Here is a 14,498-nt window from a genome sequence, read left to right as displayed (position 1 = left end):
CGCCTCTTCGCGACTTCGTAGTTTCCCTCATTGTCAAAGTGCTTTATTGCGTACCTTTTCATCAAAATCATCACGAATAAAAAAGAAATGATATAAAGAAATGTTAAAAATACCGGCACCACCTTCCGACTGAAATACTCGAGGATAAAAAAGACCTAAGGTCAATCGAAAATGGGATGTATACATGCTTACCTATTAGTTGCCTCTAATCGGCCTACGTGACATAACGGAGTTTTAAAATGTCTATTTAAATGTAAAAAATATCTGGGGACAAAATTCTCACCACTCAATGTTCTCTCACTTTCGATCTTTTGCTGTATATGTAACCCGCTATTTTATTAAATTTACATGCATGTAACAAGGATAAAACCTCGTGTACAAGGTTAAATCTCGCACGCATCCGCACCAAGGTTCGATGTGATTCAAAATATCTTGCGCGCAACGTGCTGAACCATCTGTCTGAAATGCGATACGTGCCTATACGATTACATTCGACACGATGCAACGGTTTTTTTAACGTAATACGTAACAAAATTTTAAAATCAATTTGGAGAAAATATTTGTACGCATAGTTGACGAACTTGAACAGAAAAAAACATTGTTTGGTAATATCGCATTGCTACAGTCAAATCTTCAGCTGGAACTGCACGTAGAAATTGTTTCTAACAATTCCTTTTTTGCACACTGAGTTTTAAGTCATTTTTGCGGTATAAAAAAAAAAATATTTTTTCCTCTTCAACGACGGAATAATTTAGTAATCCATAAAAACGTAAATAAATTCTGAAACGGGACGTCCGACAATTGCTATTATGTCTGATGAGTGCAAGCAGCAATTAACTGTCAGTTATATTACTATCCACAGTCCAGTCCGCAGTGTTATTACGAGGCGAAAATATGCATATGTATACATAAAGCATTAAGCACGCGTAGAAGAAACAAAGAAACATCGATGCACAACGTACCCGTCAGTTTCTATATTTGATCAGAATAGATTTCGGAGGTAATCACGTTACCTAGGCTAAAATAAAACCGCGGTTGCGGTACAAGAATGCCTAAGTAATTGAAACAAATAAAAGACCGCGGATGCGCTGTTCTGTTACTGTTGCAGATATTTCGTATTCCCTATCGATCAGGACTTGGAACATAGGAATATCGAACGTAAGCCGAATATGATGATTCACTGATCGAGAATGATGCACGATCGAGTAAATACATCGTGGAAGGTTTAACCCTAGGGGTGGCGGTTAAAATGTGAAGAAGAAATCAAAAATTGGTACGATGAAGCCACAGAAGAAGGCGGTAACAGCGCGCAAGGGCGCCGCGACGCCTGCTGCCGCTAAAAAACGACGAGCATCCCCGGAGAAACTGACCTCCGACCCACCGAAAAGGGACAAGAAGACGGATGAAAAAAAGGGGAAACGCGCCGAGGCGACGGCGATGCTCCAGGCTTCGACGAAGAAGTCCGATAAGTCTGACGATCTGAAGAAAAAGGCGGTGGAGAAGTCGCCGGATGATAAGAGGAAGTCAGAAAAAATCGAGGATAGGAAAAACAAGGCGGAGAAATTTGACGATAGAAAGAAGATGGATAAGGTCGATGATCAGCGGAAGAGGATAACCAACGATAAGTTGGAACTAGATAGGCGTAACGGTACGGTGGACAAGATCATCGAAGAGGTGAGCAAAAAGCCTGAAGAATTAAGTAAGAAGAAATTGGAGAAGAACGAGGATAAGAAAAAGCAGAGCAAAGACCACGAGAAGAGGCACGAAAAATTGGAAAAAATCGAGGAGAAAACTGACGAGGAAAAGGATGAGACGATTATCAAGGTTGGATCTACGGAAAAAAAGAAACCGCCAGCCGAAGAATCGGGGAAGACTGTTCAACGCGTGGAGGAAACTGCTGCGGCAGAAGAGAATTTAGAGATTTGCGAACCTTTCGTGGCGACGAAAAAGAAAACGAGCAAGGCGGATGAAAAAAAGACGAGAGATTCAAAGGCGGGTAAAAAAAGTGAGAAGAAGAAATCGCCCGAAAAAGAAAACGGGGGTAAAAAATCATCCCCGAATGCGAAAGGAAAGAAAGAAGCAAAGGTGAAACAGCCGCGCAAAAAGCCCGCGGTGAAGAAAACAATTCTTGTTAAAAAAATAGCGTCTCGGGCACCGGTATCGAAAAAATTGATACAAACTAAATTGAAGCTAGTCAAAAGTTTGAGTATGGAAGACTCAAAAAATGTGGATCTGCGTGAACCGGAAGTCGCCAAGGTGGCGAAAAAGTCAAAGAAAAAGTCACCACCTCCACTATCAGCTGCGACGAAGACTAAAGTAAACAAAAAGGGGCCGCAGTTGGCTAAACAGATGAAATCAAAGATGGCACCGCGAAAGTACATAAAAACAAACGTAACTTCTTCGACGAAAAAGGAAGAGAAAATGATAAAGATGGCGGAAAAAATGGTCGGTAAGAAGAAGAGCGCCAATTCAGCTACGCAGTCGGATAACGTGAAGAACTTGTTGCAGCACTGCCCTGTCAACAAGGATGATTCGCAGTTCGAAAATACGCCGGAACCTGAACTCGACTCGAAAGATATAAAAAGAGAGGTGGTCGACACCAACGAGGTCGGAGATTACAAATCTTGGAACAAAACTTTGGAGGGTAATAAAAAGTCTGGGAAAAGTATAAGCTGCAAAACGAAAGTGGCCAAGCCGAAAGTATCGAAGAAGTGCGCAAAGGTTGAGAACTTACGCTTATCGGACAACTCGGACCGGAAATCTGACACTTCGGAAGAAGTAACGCTGGAGGATCTCTTGAAACAGTCGAAAGCAGTCGAACAAAACGGTTCAGAAAAGTTCATTCTCAGCCAGTCAAAAGATGAGAACAACTGCGACGATCTGCAGTCGCTCAGAGTCGATTTGAAACTCGAAACCGACGACAGGGACGAGTCATCCATATCCGCGTCATCCGGTGGCGAAGAGAACGACGATCACGACGGGGATGACGACGACGATGACGAAGAGGAGGAGGAAGACGAAAACCAGGCGAAGGGTCAGGCGGGCAACGCGAAGAGCAAAAACCGCAATTCGAAGAAGGACCGAGACCGAAAGAGCCCTTCGTCAGACGCCTCCTCGGAACGCGTGCGGAGAATGAGATTGTTCGGATTTTGGACAGGACCGAAGCGTCACCGAGTGGCGTCGCTGAATGCCTTGGCGAAAGTTCATTGTCTGTACGAGAACGAAACGGGGGGTGTTTATCTAGGTGGATACTGCAAGCCTAAACCGGATAAGGAGAAACAGCCGAAAAAAGCGAAGGAAGATAAGGACAAGGAGGAAGGAACGGAGAAGGATTCAACTCCGGCGAAAAAGGTTGAAACAAAGCCAGCGAGGGTCGAAGAAATATCCCCGAAGCGGAAGCTGAGGAACGTACCCGGATTACGCGGCAAACACTGGGATATGATGGAAAGTTCTTCGTCGTCCTCGTCATCCGACGATGAGCACCAACGCGCCACGGACGAGCGGAAGAACTTGGAGTCGAGTAAGAAGAAGGTGACGAAAAGACGAAAGAAGAACGAGGAAGTGATGGACCTTAAGGACATGGTCGTCTGCAAACGTATGGCCAGCCTGAACGCCTCGGCGATACTGGCCGCGTCTTATTCCGACGAGAAGTATCACTGCAGGGATTCGACGACGAGCGACTCTTCGAGCGATTCGGAAGTCGAGGTGGTCAGGAGGCGGAAGCAGAGCGACTCAGAGGCGGAGAAACAAAAGTCACGCCAGGGCTCGCAATCAGACACGGAAGACGTTATCAAGCAGCCGAAAAAAGTCGTCATCGTTAACCAGGACACCGACGTTACCATCACAGGTAAAGGAATAATTATCTGGTAATCAGAGCGTCACGCACTTTTGATTACTAGCGATACTTACTTTTCCACCCGATTAACATCGTCGCTTACATTTTTACACGCTGTATTTCGGATTCGGTGCATACCTGTACTGCTGATTAGGTATATTCGCGTTTGCCACCACCGCTGTGAACGAAAATCTCCGTTTCAACGTGTGAATTGGACTTCCTAATCCCATTGATTAATTAAGAATCAAGAACTGGGTATTGAGAAATATTTCCTCTTTCAGATTCAAATTATTTCAAACATTATTCTGCTTGTTTTTTAAACGCCTTCGAAAATTCGAAAGAATCGATTAACGGTAAAGCACAGCATGGCATGTATTATATACCAATCTACCCTCTCGGTTTTTTTAAAATCCACTGTTTTTTTTGTATGTTGACTTTTTTTTATCGGATACCATATACGTGGTTCCACAGACTTCGTGGCAGTCTTTAAAAAATGTAAATATTTCCCAAGAAATTAAGGGTTTTGTGAAACTTGACTATCAGAGTTTTTCTCCTACCCCTTTTCGAACATTTTTCAATAATCCCGTCAATTGGATTGTGTCGCTGTTTTGGAAACTCCAGTATACATATCAATAAATCAAAAATACCAGATTACAACGAGGCCTCCATTCGTACTTACGAAAAAATGCCTCTCAAATGTCACCGCGCGAACTGCATTCGTTAACATGTGGAAATATTTATTTCTTCGGATTTTCAAGGCGTCTACGTTAACCAGACAAGGTCTACACACCGCGAAGAATTCTGCAGCATCGCCGGTATGCAATACCGCATTAGTTCGACGAGTCATACGCAGACCGCGGCAACCGCGGTCGCAACAGAGATTCATGAGCATGTGAGTATAAAATCAGCGTTTTTTCAGTGGTCTGCGAAAAAACCAAACAATAAAACCCTGAATTTCATTAAATTTGTTACTAGTCATATAGATTCCTGTTTAATGGTAGAAATTGCAAAATGATCTAAATTGTGTTGTGATCTGAATCGAAAAGACGCAAGTAAACGCATATCGTGTGTCACCGTCGTTCTTTTTATTATATTACACCTGCTTCTTCAATGGGAAAGAACCAATCCTACAGAAACCAGTTCTCTATAGAAAATATACTACAATTTCTTTTCTACTGAAATCACACAGAATCCAGTCCTACAGTAATGAATGAAATGGCGCGGGAAAGGACAGTTTCTACAGAATGCGTTTCTACGGCAAAATTATTCAACAAGTTCAGAACTATTCCTCCAGAAACTGTTTTTAAGTCATTTGTGGCACTTTAAAGGTTAGAATAAGTCAGGTGTATGTAAAACCAGAACAAACAATCCTTGGATAAAAACGCGAAAGATAACTGTGACACACGATACTGAAACTAGCAGCGAGAATTAGCAACCAAACGTTCTAATGTTCATTCGAATAAGGTAATGAAATCCGAAATTCAAAATTTTTTAAATACCTTGAACCCCCAATACTTTTATAGAATTATGAGTATAAAACTGAACTGCATTTTTATATCTCCACAAAATGCTAAGTTTGGCTGCTTGCTTCAGCGTCATCCGTATCACTCCCCAAACACGAGAATAAGTTAGGCTTCAACTTCTGCAGAAATTTACTCCGTAGAAATGGTTTCTTTAGAAACGGTCTTCTCCCGCCAAAATTAATTTCTAGAGGACTGGATTCTGTAGAATATTTCTGTTGGATATTTTCAGTAGAACATTCACTCCGTAGAATTGGTTTCTGTAGGATCAGGGATTCCGCTTGATTATTATATTATATTCCTAAGCTAAGTCGATCTCTTTGAAAATACAAAAACAGAAAGTACAGTAATTCCAGACGAAAGCTTTCAGTTGAACATCGATCCTCGATTTTCGAATTACAATGATTGTTTGTCAATTATATTTACAATGTAAAGAATAATTTAACCCTTTGAGTCATAGTGATAAGTATTCTTACCTCTTATTTTATATACATTTTTTGTATATTTAGAGAACTTTTCGACATATTTCTTTGTGGTTTTTTGCTATCTCTTATAGCATACTCATAGGTTTTCAATACTCGAGAATAATTATTGCGATGTAATGTAAATAATTATTACTATTAAGAAAAAATTGTTCGGAAAAAATTGGTAAAAATTGAAGGAATAATTCAGTTCCGAGACAGTTACCCTTCTACAGATATACAAGCTTTACGTAAGTTACAAGTTTTTGGGGCTGCTTATTACGAATCTGAAATTAAATTTTGAAAACCGAGTACGTCGAATCCAATCAGCGACCCCAAAAGCCCCTGGGCACACTTTTTTCTCCGGATTCGAAATTTTTGTCTGCCATATCGGATCTAGCATCTTGAATCTTTGACATTTGATTTCAGATTTGTCATCAAAGACCCCGAAAACCACTGCACAGAGATACTTGACCAGATTCGATTGAATTTGCAATTTTTGTCCGCCATATTTGATCCGCTTTTTTGAATTTTTAAAAACTTAATTCAGATTCGTAATAAATGACCTCAAACACCACAGAATACTATCTTGTATAGCTCGGCACAATAACGTGTGACTCAAAGGGTTAAGTCAATATTCACCTTGACGATACGATGCACTGTTTAATGTTATTTCGAGGGTAATATAATTGATTCCGCGGTGAATCCCTCCACCCCGTTCGTTTTCAGCCGAAGCCCGAACAACCGTGCAAATCTTACACTCCCCTGGGAGCCCTGTCGTCGATGCAACCACCGGGAAGTCAAGGTCCACCCCATCCGCCAATGTCGCCGAGAAGACACTCCGCGTTTTCAGCCCCCCATCAGCACGGTGAGTCAATGAAAAAAATAAATAAATTAAACGGACTAAAAGAAGCCCCGCGCAAAGCCGACCCGAAGCAAACGAACGAACCCCGTCCGCTTTCGTGATCGGCTTTAGCTCTGCTTTGGTCTTTGTTTTCGCAATTTGAGCACCGTTGAACTCTTTGTATCATTACCATTGGGTATATACAGTTCTGCTTGTACCTACGTCATAATACGCGCTCCGGTTGCCTTCAATGCGCGGAGAGTAATTACCGCGATAATAAAAGGACAATGACGATTGCTCGGAAAGAGGCAACCGCTCTCGATCATCGATCCGAGTCTATCGCATCGATCTAGTAGCTTAACGATTTACCAAATGTGTAACGATGTTCGAAATAGCCTCGGAACAATGGAATTATACCCAAAAACTAAAGTTATCGAGGTAAATTGATTGGGAACGGTATCAATTTTCAGTTAAAGAAAGTTTGATAATTGGCAAGTCTGTAATTCAATCGCGATGTGGTGCGATTCTTTGATAAACTACAAAAGTGTCCACAATATTTTTTTGGCCTGCGGTTCCAGTAGATTGGATAGCTACTTTTGATCTTCCTTGTAAACAAATCCTTTGCAAATCTTTTATAAATAATGTATAACGGCGATCCAAGTTTAGTATTCATAACTTGGGTCATGAATGCGCTTAACATATTTTGTTTCCAGGCTGTGATTTGCAGAAAATTCGTTTATGCCGGAAAAATAAACTATAGTAATTGCTTGAAACTGGATGATTCATGTTCTTCAGCTATTCCGAAAATTCTACAATTTTATAATACCTATCAAAACTTTTTCGTATTCGAGCTGTTTTCGCATAAATTTTCAAAATTTGTCAATTTTTTTCCTACGTCAGAAAAAGAGTGTTTAAATAAATCGAGCTCGACTAATAACTGTGTCACCAATGAAGCCTGAACTCGTCCATAAATTGATTTCGTCAAGCATTAGACGTCATTTTTTCTACCTTTCTGTTCTTTTAAATTATAATATTTATACAGCAACCGTGGAAGTCGTAACGATAGTCGTATTTTCATCATATGTATAGGTATGACGATTACAAAAAAGCAAAAAAAATGTAGTGATGTGAAATTACCGAGTCGTTTCACAGTAACGATAAATTTTGTCCTCGTGCGGTGAATATCTTTCATCCAAAGTAATCGCATAATTCCCCATAAATTGAATAATCAATTTCTATGACCGATTTTTATTTTATATACTGGTACGGTCCGCAATATATGGGTCAATGCCAGATTCGACAACAAACAAGCTTTGTTCCTCAAAGTGCGAGAAAAGAGCGCTCTCTATTCACATCGTCTTATTATTGTATTTATATCAATAAAGGGGTCGATTGATTGATAATAGATGGATCGGACAGGAAAAAATAAACAGTTTAGAGCTGCCGATGAATGTCTGAAACATTCTATTATTTTTTCTTTTTTCTTTTGCTTTTCTTTTTTTTTCAGCAACTGGCAAATATTCATCAAATTGTTTATTTACTTTAGAAATACTCATATCTATAAACCCGTCCTTATAATAAACGAGATGATAAGATACGTCCGATTAACGTGAATTTTGAATTATAATGCAATTTTTTTCACCTACTTTTCTGCACGTTCTCTGTAACCGAATTGACTGGAAAAATACACGATTAACCTACGTCCAAAGTAATTTATGGCGATTTGTGCCCTGTGGTCGAATGGTCGCTAACTAATTGCTGGAAATAATTAACCGCAGATACCCTTATAATCTGTTCGAGGGTGAAACAAAAAAGTAGGTGTAATGTATTCAAATTCATGGAAATTATATCAGGGGCATTCAACGAGGATTTCACCATGATCGAAAGTCGAGAATTTATATTTTCTCCAGAATTTTTGTATTTTAGACACAATCCACAAATCAAAAGTTGAATTTACAAAATCTGAATTTGTCGATGCTGTATTAACGGCATATTAAATTTCAGCTAACCGTAAAGTTGCAAAATAACACCTTTTTCTTAAAATGTATCATTACAGCAACATGACAAACCTCACTTTGATCAATATTTGATGTCACAACATATTCTTTACTTTATAATTCCTTAAATATGCTCTTTTTCAACCCACGTTACTTAAAGCGTTTTTTTCTTCATTTCTACGTCAAAAATCATTCCCAACATTAATTTTTCTTCTAATTATTATTTCCAAAAATTACACATCTTGCCGTAATGGAAATTCCATTTTCGTCAAGAGCTTAAAAATTTTAACATAAATTCACTAAGCCTTACGACATTTTTTTAGATCTTATAAAATGGGGGCTTCGAAAATAGCAAAATTGAGTAGTAACCGAATTAGGGGTGGTTAATTTTTTTTTTTTGAATCGGGGATTCCACTTTTCGATCAATATTTTTACTTAAAAAAAAAACCGGTGTAAATGTAATATCTGAACTTCTGATCGTGATCGATACATGTTAAAATGGTCCATCAGTTGTTATTTACGCTGATCACGTATTAAAATAACGTAATTAAAAATTAATGTCCTTTTAGCATTTGACACTTTAATTTTGACGGTTTTTTGCGAAATCTCATTATTTTATCGCGGTATGCTCGTATATTTTAAAATACACATTATACGTCTCTCTCTCTCTCTCTCTTCGCCTCTCTGTCTCCTTCTAGCAGCTGTTCTTTGTCCAGTAGAAACTGCGTTAGTTCGCAGAATTCGTATATGATATCCATATTTTATAACGCAATAGCTAAACCTCATAACTAACGATAAGGAGTAGCAAAAAAATAAAAATAAAGGAAAAGTAGAAACAATCCCATTGAGCAATAACTGGTAACGATAACTACACGACGTCGCATTGTAATGCAATAATACTTTTATAGAAACCTGTTATCGCTGTTATACAGTAACACAATACGTCCGCCTTTTTCACGTGTTATCAACTTAGAATGTGCGAGTCGGCTAAACTTTGTAGCTGACATTGACAATTCTGCAGGGCCACATCCATACCCACTAAAGGGTTCAATCTTTGCATCTAATCGTAAACCCTGGTTTAAAATTGCTATGCCTATATACTACTGATTTAGAAGTTCCCAAGTAACGTGCAAAACTTTGTCCACAAAGAAGACATTCACGATTTGGTAAACATACGCGTAAAAAGGTGAAATGTAGATGTATTGTATGGAAAATATATCTGTAAGATTAAGGATATGTCGAAGCTTCAGGTTTTACGTACCAACTAATTCAGCGATGCGTATTTTGCACTCTCTTCTTTTTCACGACGATAAGATAACTTTTCAACTTCGGGAAATGATGTAGGATTTACGATCGCGCTTGACTTGACATTGTGATACGAAAAGTTCGGAAAATAGATAACAAATGCATATTAGAAAAATATACGGGATTCGGACAGGCAATGCATTTGTCGTAATCTCGAACCGAGTGAGAACCAGCAGCAAGTCTATTTATAGTGTTTTCGAACTTATCTTAATGACCAGGGAAACACAATTTTAAACTATACAGCGATAGAAATTCTTAGTTGTTCTTTACACGCGGTCCTGCTAATTCAATTTTTTACTATAACCGAAAGATACAGAGGTCCGGAGATACAAAATGAAAATAAGTGTCATTGCTATCATACCAGAATGTCTAGTAGATATGTGTTACTATTTTGTTTCATTACGGTCACTTGTACTATATTTTCTTTGTAACTGCTGCGACAAATTTATGTTAAGACCTTACTGGTCTGAAAACAGTAAAAGATTAAAACAGAGATTTATTGTTACAATAATCAGAAAACGTAGTATAATTATACTAAATAGTTACCTGTAAAAATTTAGCTATAAGAGTAACTGTAAGAATTATACTCTTACTCGGTGTATCATTTCCCAAAACTTGAAACGATCTCGTTACTCAGGAGTTGAAAAAATTGTTAAATGATACGATTTGACATTCCCTCAAGGGTTAGTAAAAGAAAAATGTTTGCAGGATTAAGTTTTTCTCTCACCATATCGATTTCAAAGTATCAAACTGATGTTTTTTGCATTACATTGCAATCGGACGAAGAGTCGAGAAGAAATCCGAAGACTCAAAATGAAAACAGAGAAAAATTTCATTTGTTACAGTAACCAGAAAAATTCAGTGTAACAGGTATCGTTAAAAAAACTGTTTGAATATTGTTGGAATTACGAAAAACGAGGTACATGCAATTATTTTACGCTATTGTAGATTATTTTTTGTTAATTGTAACGCAAAATCAGTTTCTTCGGTTTGCTCTACTTTTTTAGTCAAACAAGGCTTTAACGTCAATTTATCGTCGCGCAAGCATTAAATTTTCGCAACAGTTACAAGAGAATATAGTAACAGTGATTGTAACGAGAAAGAATAGTAACGGATACCAGACTTTCCGGTAACAGCTAGAAAACTAATTTTCATTTTCTACCTGGAACTATATTATTCGATTGTGGTAAAAAATGAAAATAGTTAAGGACTGAGCGGTAATCGAAACTAAAAATTGCTCTCATTGTCAGTGTACGATGTATCCTCGGGAAAATTTTTCGAGGACTCAGGCAGCGTATAATTATATCAGCGTGCAAGAATCGTCGAGGCGGCAGATTGCTAACGTGCCTGTACCGAGATTTGGCGATGACGCACGCACGTAACACGTAAGCACGCGTCGCGACGCCATACTTCGCAAACGTAGAGTGTGTGTGTGTGCATAGCTTTTGGACTTCGACGGTCTGCTTTCAGCGTCGCGCGTCGAGTTACGTGGGCAATAGAAAAACCTGCTTTCACGGTTCGACCTGATCTTCGAACGTATGAAATTTTTCAACAGAATTCATATTCGAGGATCGAAATACGTAGGGGCGATTCGGCCAATTATAGGTTAGCGATCGGGTTGCCAAAATTTAGAATTAGCTGCAATTTGAGACGTGTGGTTAACACGTCTACCGAGATATGAATATCACACAAATTTCAGACCTCCAGGTTTGACCAATCACAAGAAGTACGTTCGATTCATTTTTTCATAAAATTTTTGCCTCTCAGATTTCGAGTACGTACATTCGTTGAAAAAAAAAGTATATTATCGTTAACCTGTGATGGTTTTTTTATGCGAAGAGCTCTGATGTTTAGAAATTTGAGGTTCGTCATTTTCGCACAGATTTCCAACAAGAGAACACAGTTTTTTTTTTTTTTTTTTGCAGATTTCCCAAGACAAAATAACTATTTTGGTAATTCCGTCACAAAATCTGGGAACATTTTCTTACGGACCCCAGATTTTCATTTAATATCGGACGAAACATTTAGGCGGATGTGATTTCATTGAAAAATTCTCATCTTCTCGATAGGAACATTGAAATAATTTTTTTGCTCGGTGAAGCTTTGAAAATAGCAACTTCTTCTTACTGTTTCTGTAAGTTTATCCAAAAATGGATTTCACATTTGAAGAGGCCAGAATTTTTCACAAAAAAAATGTATGAAGATTATGTTTTTATACCGTGAGCAATAAGTACTAAATATCTAAAGAAAAACAATTGATAGATCAAAAAATTAATTACATGCGTATAGTACATGATTAAATTGTAAGTTACAATAGAAAGAAAAGACCTGTAATTATTTTTCAAACTATAATTTACTTCTTTTTTTTTTTTTTATTGGACAAGTAACGTTCCTCAACATTGACAAGGCAAGTCTCGCTGCAGGTGACAGGAACTGCATCCCCAATAATATAACCGTAGTTTCTGCCATTACTCATGCATATATATATACAAGTATATTGGGGTCTCTGGCAGAGGGGTGGCTTAAGAAATTTCACCCAACGGTGAAATTATGCACTCAAACAAATGTCGACAAGTGTATTTTTATAAAAGAACATTTTGTTTTGTAATTTTTAAATAAAACATGAAACTTTCATCGCAAAAAATTTATAAATTTGCATATAAACAAGTAGATAGTCTACTCGCTCAGATGTTAAATATCGCCACCAAATAGCGTATCCGAGTGCTAGAGTTCCAAATATCGGGAATTCCATGCGATCGCAACCAACTTCTGATCCGCACCATTTCGGATTTTGTTCAAATTTTTTTCTGCAATTGGTCCGAATCTGAAACGGTACCCTGAATTTTTTCCCGAGTTTTATTCAACTCGTTAATTATTTATAGATAATTAGAATAATTTTGAGAAGGATTTTTTTCAAAGTTCTCAATAACTGTATTTTACTTTCCAAACATTTCAAGACCGGACCATTTTTTACCACGTTCAATTTTCTGATCAACTAAAACATTATTGAAGCAGTCTGTAAATTCCCCGGAAATTCTCGAAACTTCTATTTTTCACTTAGAACATTTCTAGACCGGTTTCATTACGAAGTTGATGAAAAAAAAAAAAAAAAAAAATTGACTGTGTCAAAAAAATAGGGAAAAATCGCTCCAAAATAGAACACGTCTAGAAATGTTCTAGGTGAAAAATAGAAGTTTCGCGAATTTTCCCGGAATTTTCAAACCGTTCAGAGAATTTAGTTGAACAAAAACATTGAAAGTGCAGAAAAAAAATTGACAAAAACCGGCCCATTTAGAAATTTTTTGAAAAGAAAGATAGAGTTTCTGAGAATTTTAAAAAAGCGCCTATTCAAAATCTCTTCAAATATTCATATAAACAATTGAACAGGTGAATTACAAATCTGATAAAATTCAGGGTAATGCTTCAGATTCGTGACAATTGCAAAATTTTTTTTTTTAAGCAAATCGGAAATGGTGAGGGTCGGACGTTGGTCGGGTTCGCATGGAATTCCCCTTATGCATATCGTATGCGCATATGTCGGTAGGATTGTATACGATGAGTATATTTACCCATCGGCCACAAACACCTGTTTGAGTCTGATGGTTAAGACCCCCAATCCAGTGGCACAACACAAATTCGCATGCAAACGACATGGCGTTAATTTTCTTCTCGCCCTCATGGCTCACAAAACACCCGGCGTTTCAGCCACCCACCAACCCTCGCTCACGACAATTGTTATATCCATGTTTCCACAGTTTGGCAGCCGTCTATGCACAAACACACACGTATGTATATTCGTTACATGCGTACCGTAATCTTTGCACGTGACAAGGCGTTGTAAAGTTTGCGAACAAGCCCGTGAGAGTCGCGGAAATCGTGACGTTGACTGCGGGCTTTTCATGTTATACATATTACGTATCGTCGGATTATTATTACCTTGCCTGATAATAATATACGAGGATGAAGAAACCCTCGGATACTTACTGATGTCGTTTATTTCTGAATTGTTACTTTGAATTTGATTTTTTCAAGATATTCCGAGCCGAGTCAAAAGTTTTTATCGAATAATCTAGTGGATTAATTCGTCTGCAATGAAAGACAAAAGTTCATTTCAACTTCCTGCACTCGTTCAAATGCGTAAGAAATTATCACCTGAGTTTGAAAATCACCTGATGCATCGAAGGAAGATTCGTTCTATAATAATTTCAAAAATAACTCCAGACAATCTCTAGTCTGTTCTGTTTCTCGCTGTAAAAGTTGCTTTCACTTCGATTGGCGAGATTTCACAGATTTATCCGACATTTTCTACGCGGTATTTCGCGTGAAAAGAATATTTTTTTTTTTTCAACAGCGCGATAATTCTACAGTAGAACTACGTTGATAGAAAAATTACTCATTGCAAGTGAGATTAAAAGACACTTTTTAATTCTTATAAGAAGAAAAATAAAAGCAGAATGATACTGGTATGTGCTTATCTATACCTACCGAGAACGTTCGAGAATATTCGTAGTGTATTAGAAATGATACTCGAAGCAA

General features: G+C 38.0%; 1 protein-coding gene across 2 annotated transcripts in view; it reads left to right on the top strand.

Annotated features, from left to right (window-relative positions):
* The window catches only part of LOC124221185 (uncharacterized), an 83,554-nt gene that overhangs the window by 818 nt on the left and 68,238 nt on the right, over positions 1-14,498 (top strand). Inside the window, exons 2-5 of one of the 2 annotated variants that reach the window (XM_046630946.2) lie at positions 863-1,000; positions 1,109-3,847; positions 4,594-4,727; positions 6,546-6,684. In XM_046630946.2, the coding sequence (XP_046486902.1) occupies positions 1,279-3,847; positions 4,594-4,727; positions 6,546-6,684 (2,842 nt within the window). In that variant the 5' untranslated portion in view covers positions 863-1,000; positions 1,109-1,278. The remainder of the gene's footprint in view (positions 1-862; positions 1,001-1,108; positions 3,848-4,593; positions 4,728-6,545; positions 6,685-14,498) is intronic. The other variant, XM_046630945.2, reaches the window with a different exon arrangement.

The sequence above is a fragment of the Neodiprion pinetum genome, chromosome 6, assembly GCF_021155775.2.
Source record: "Neodiprion pinetum isolate iyNeoPine1 chromosome 6, iyNeoPine1.2, whole genome shotgun sequence".
NCBI classification, from domain to species: domain Eukaryota; kingdom Metazoa; phylum Arthropoda; class Insecta; order Hymenoptera; family Diprionidae; genus Neodiprion; species Neodiprion pinetum.
This window is presented reverse-complemented; position numbering and strand designations above follow the sequence as displayed.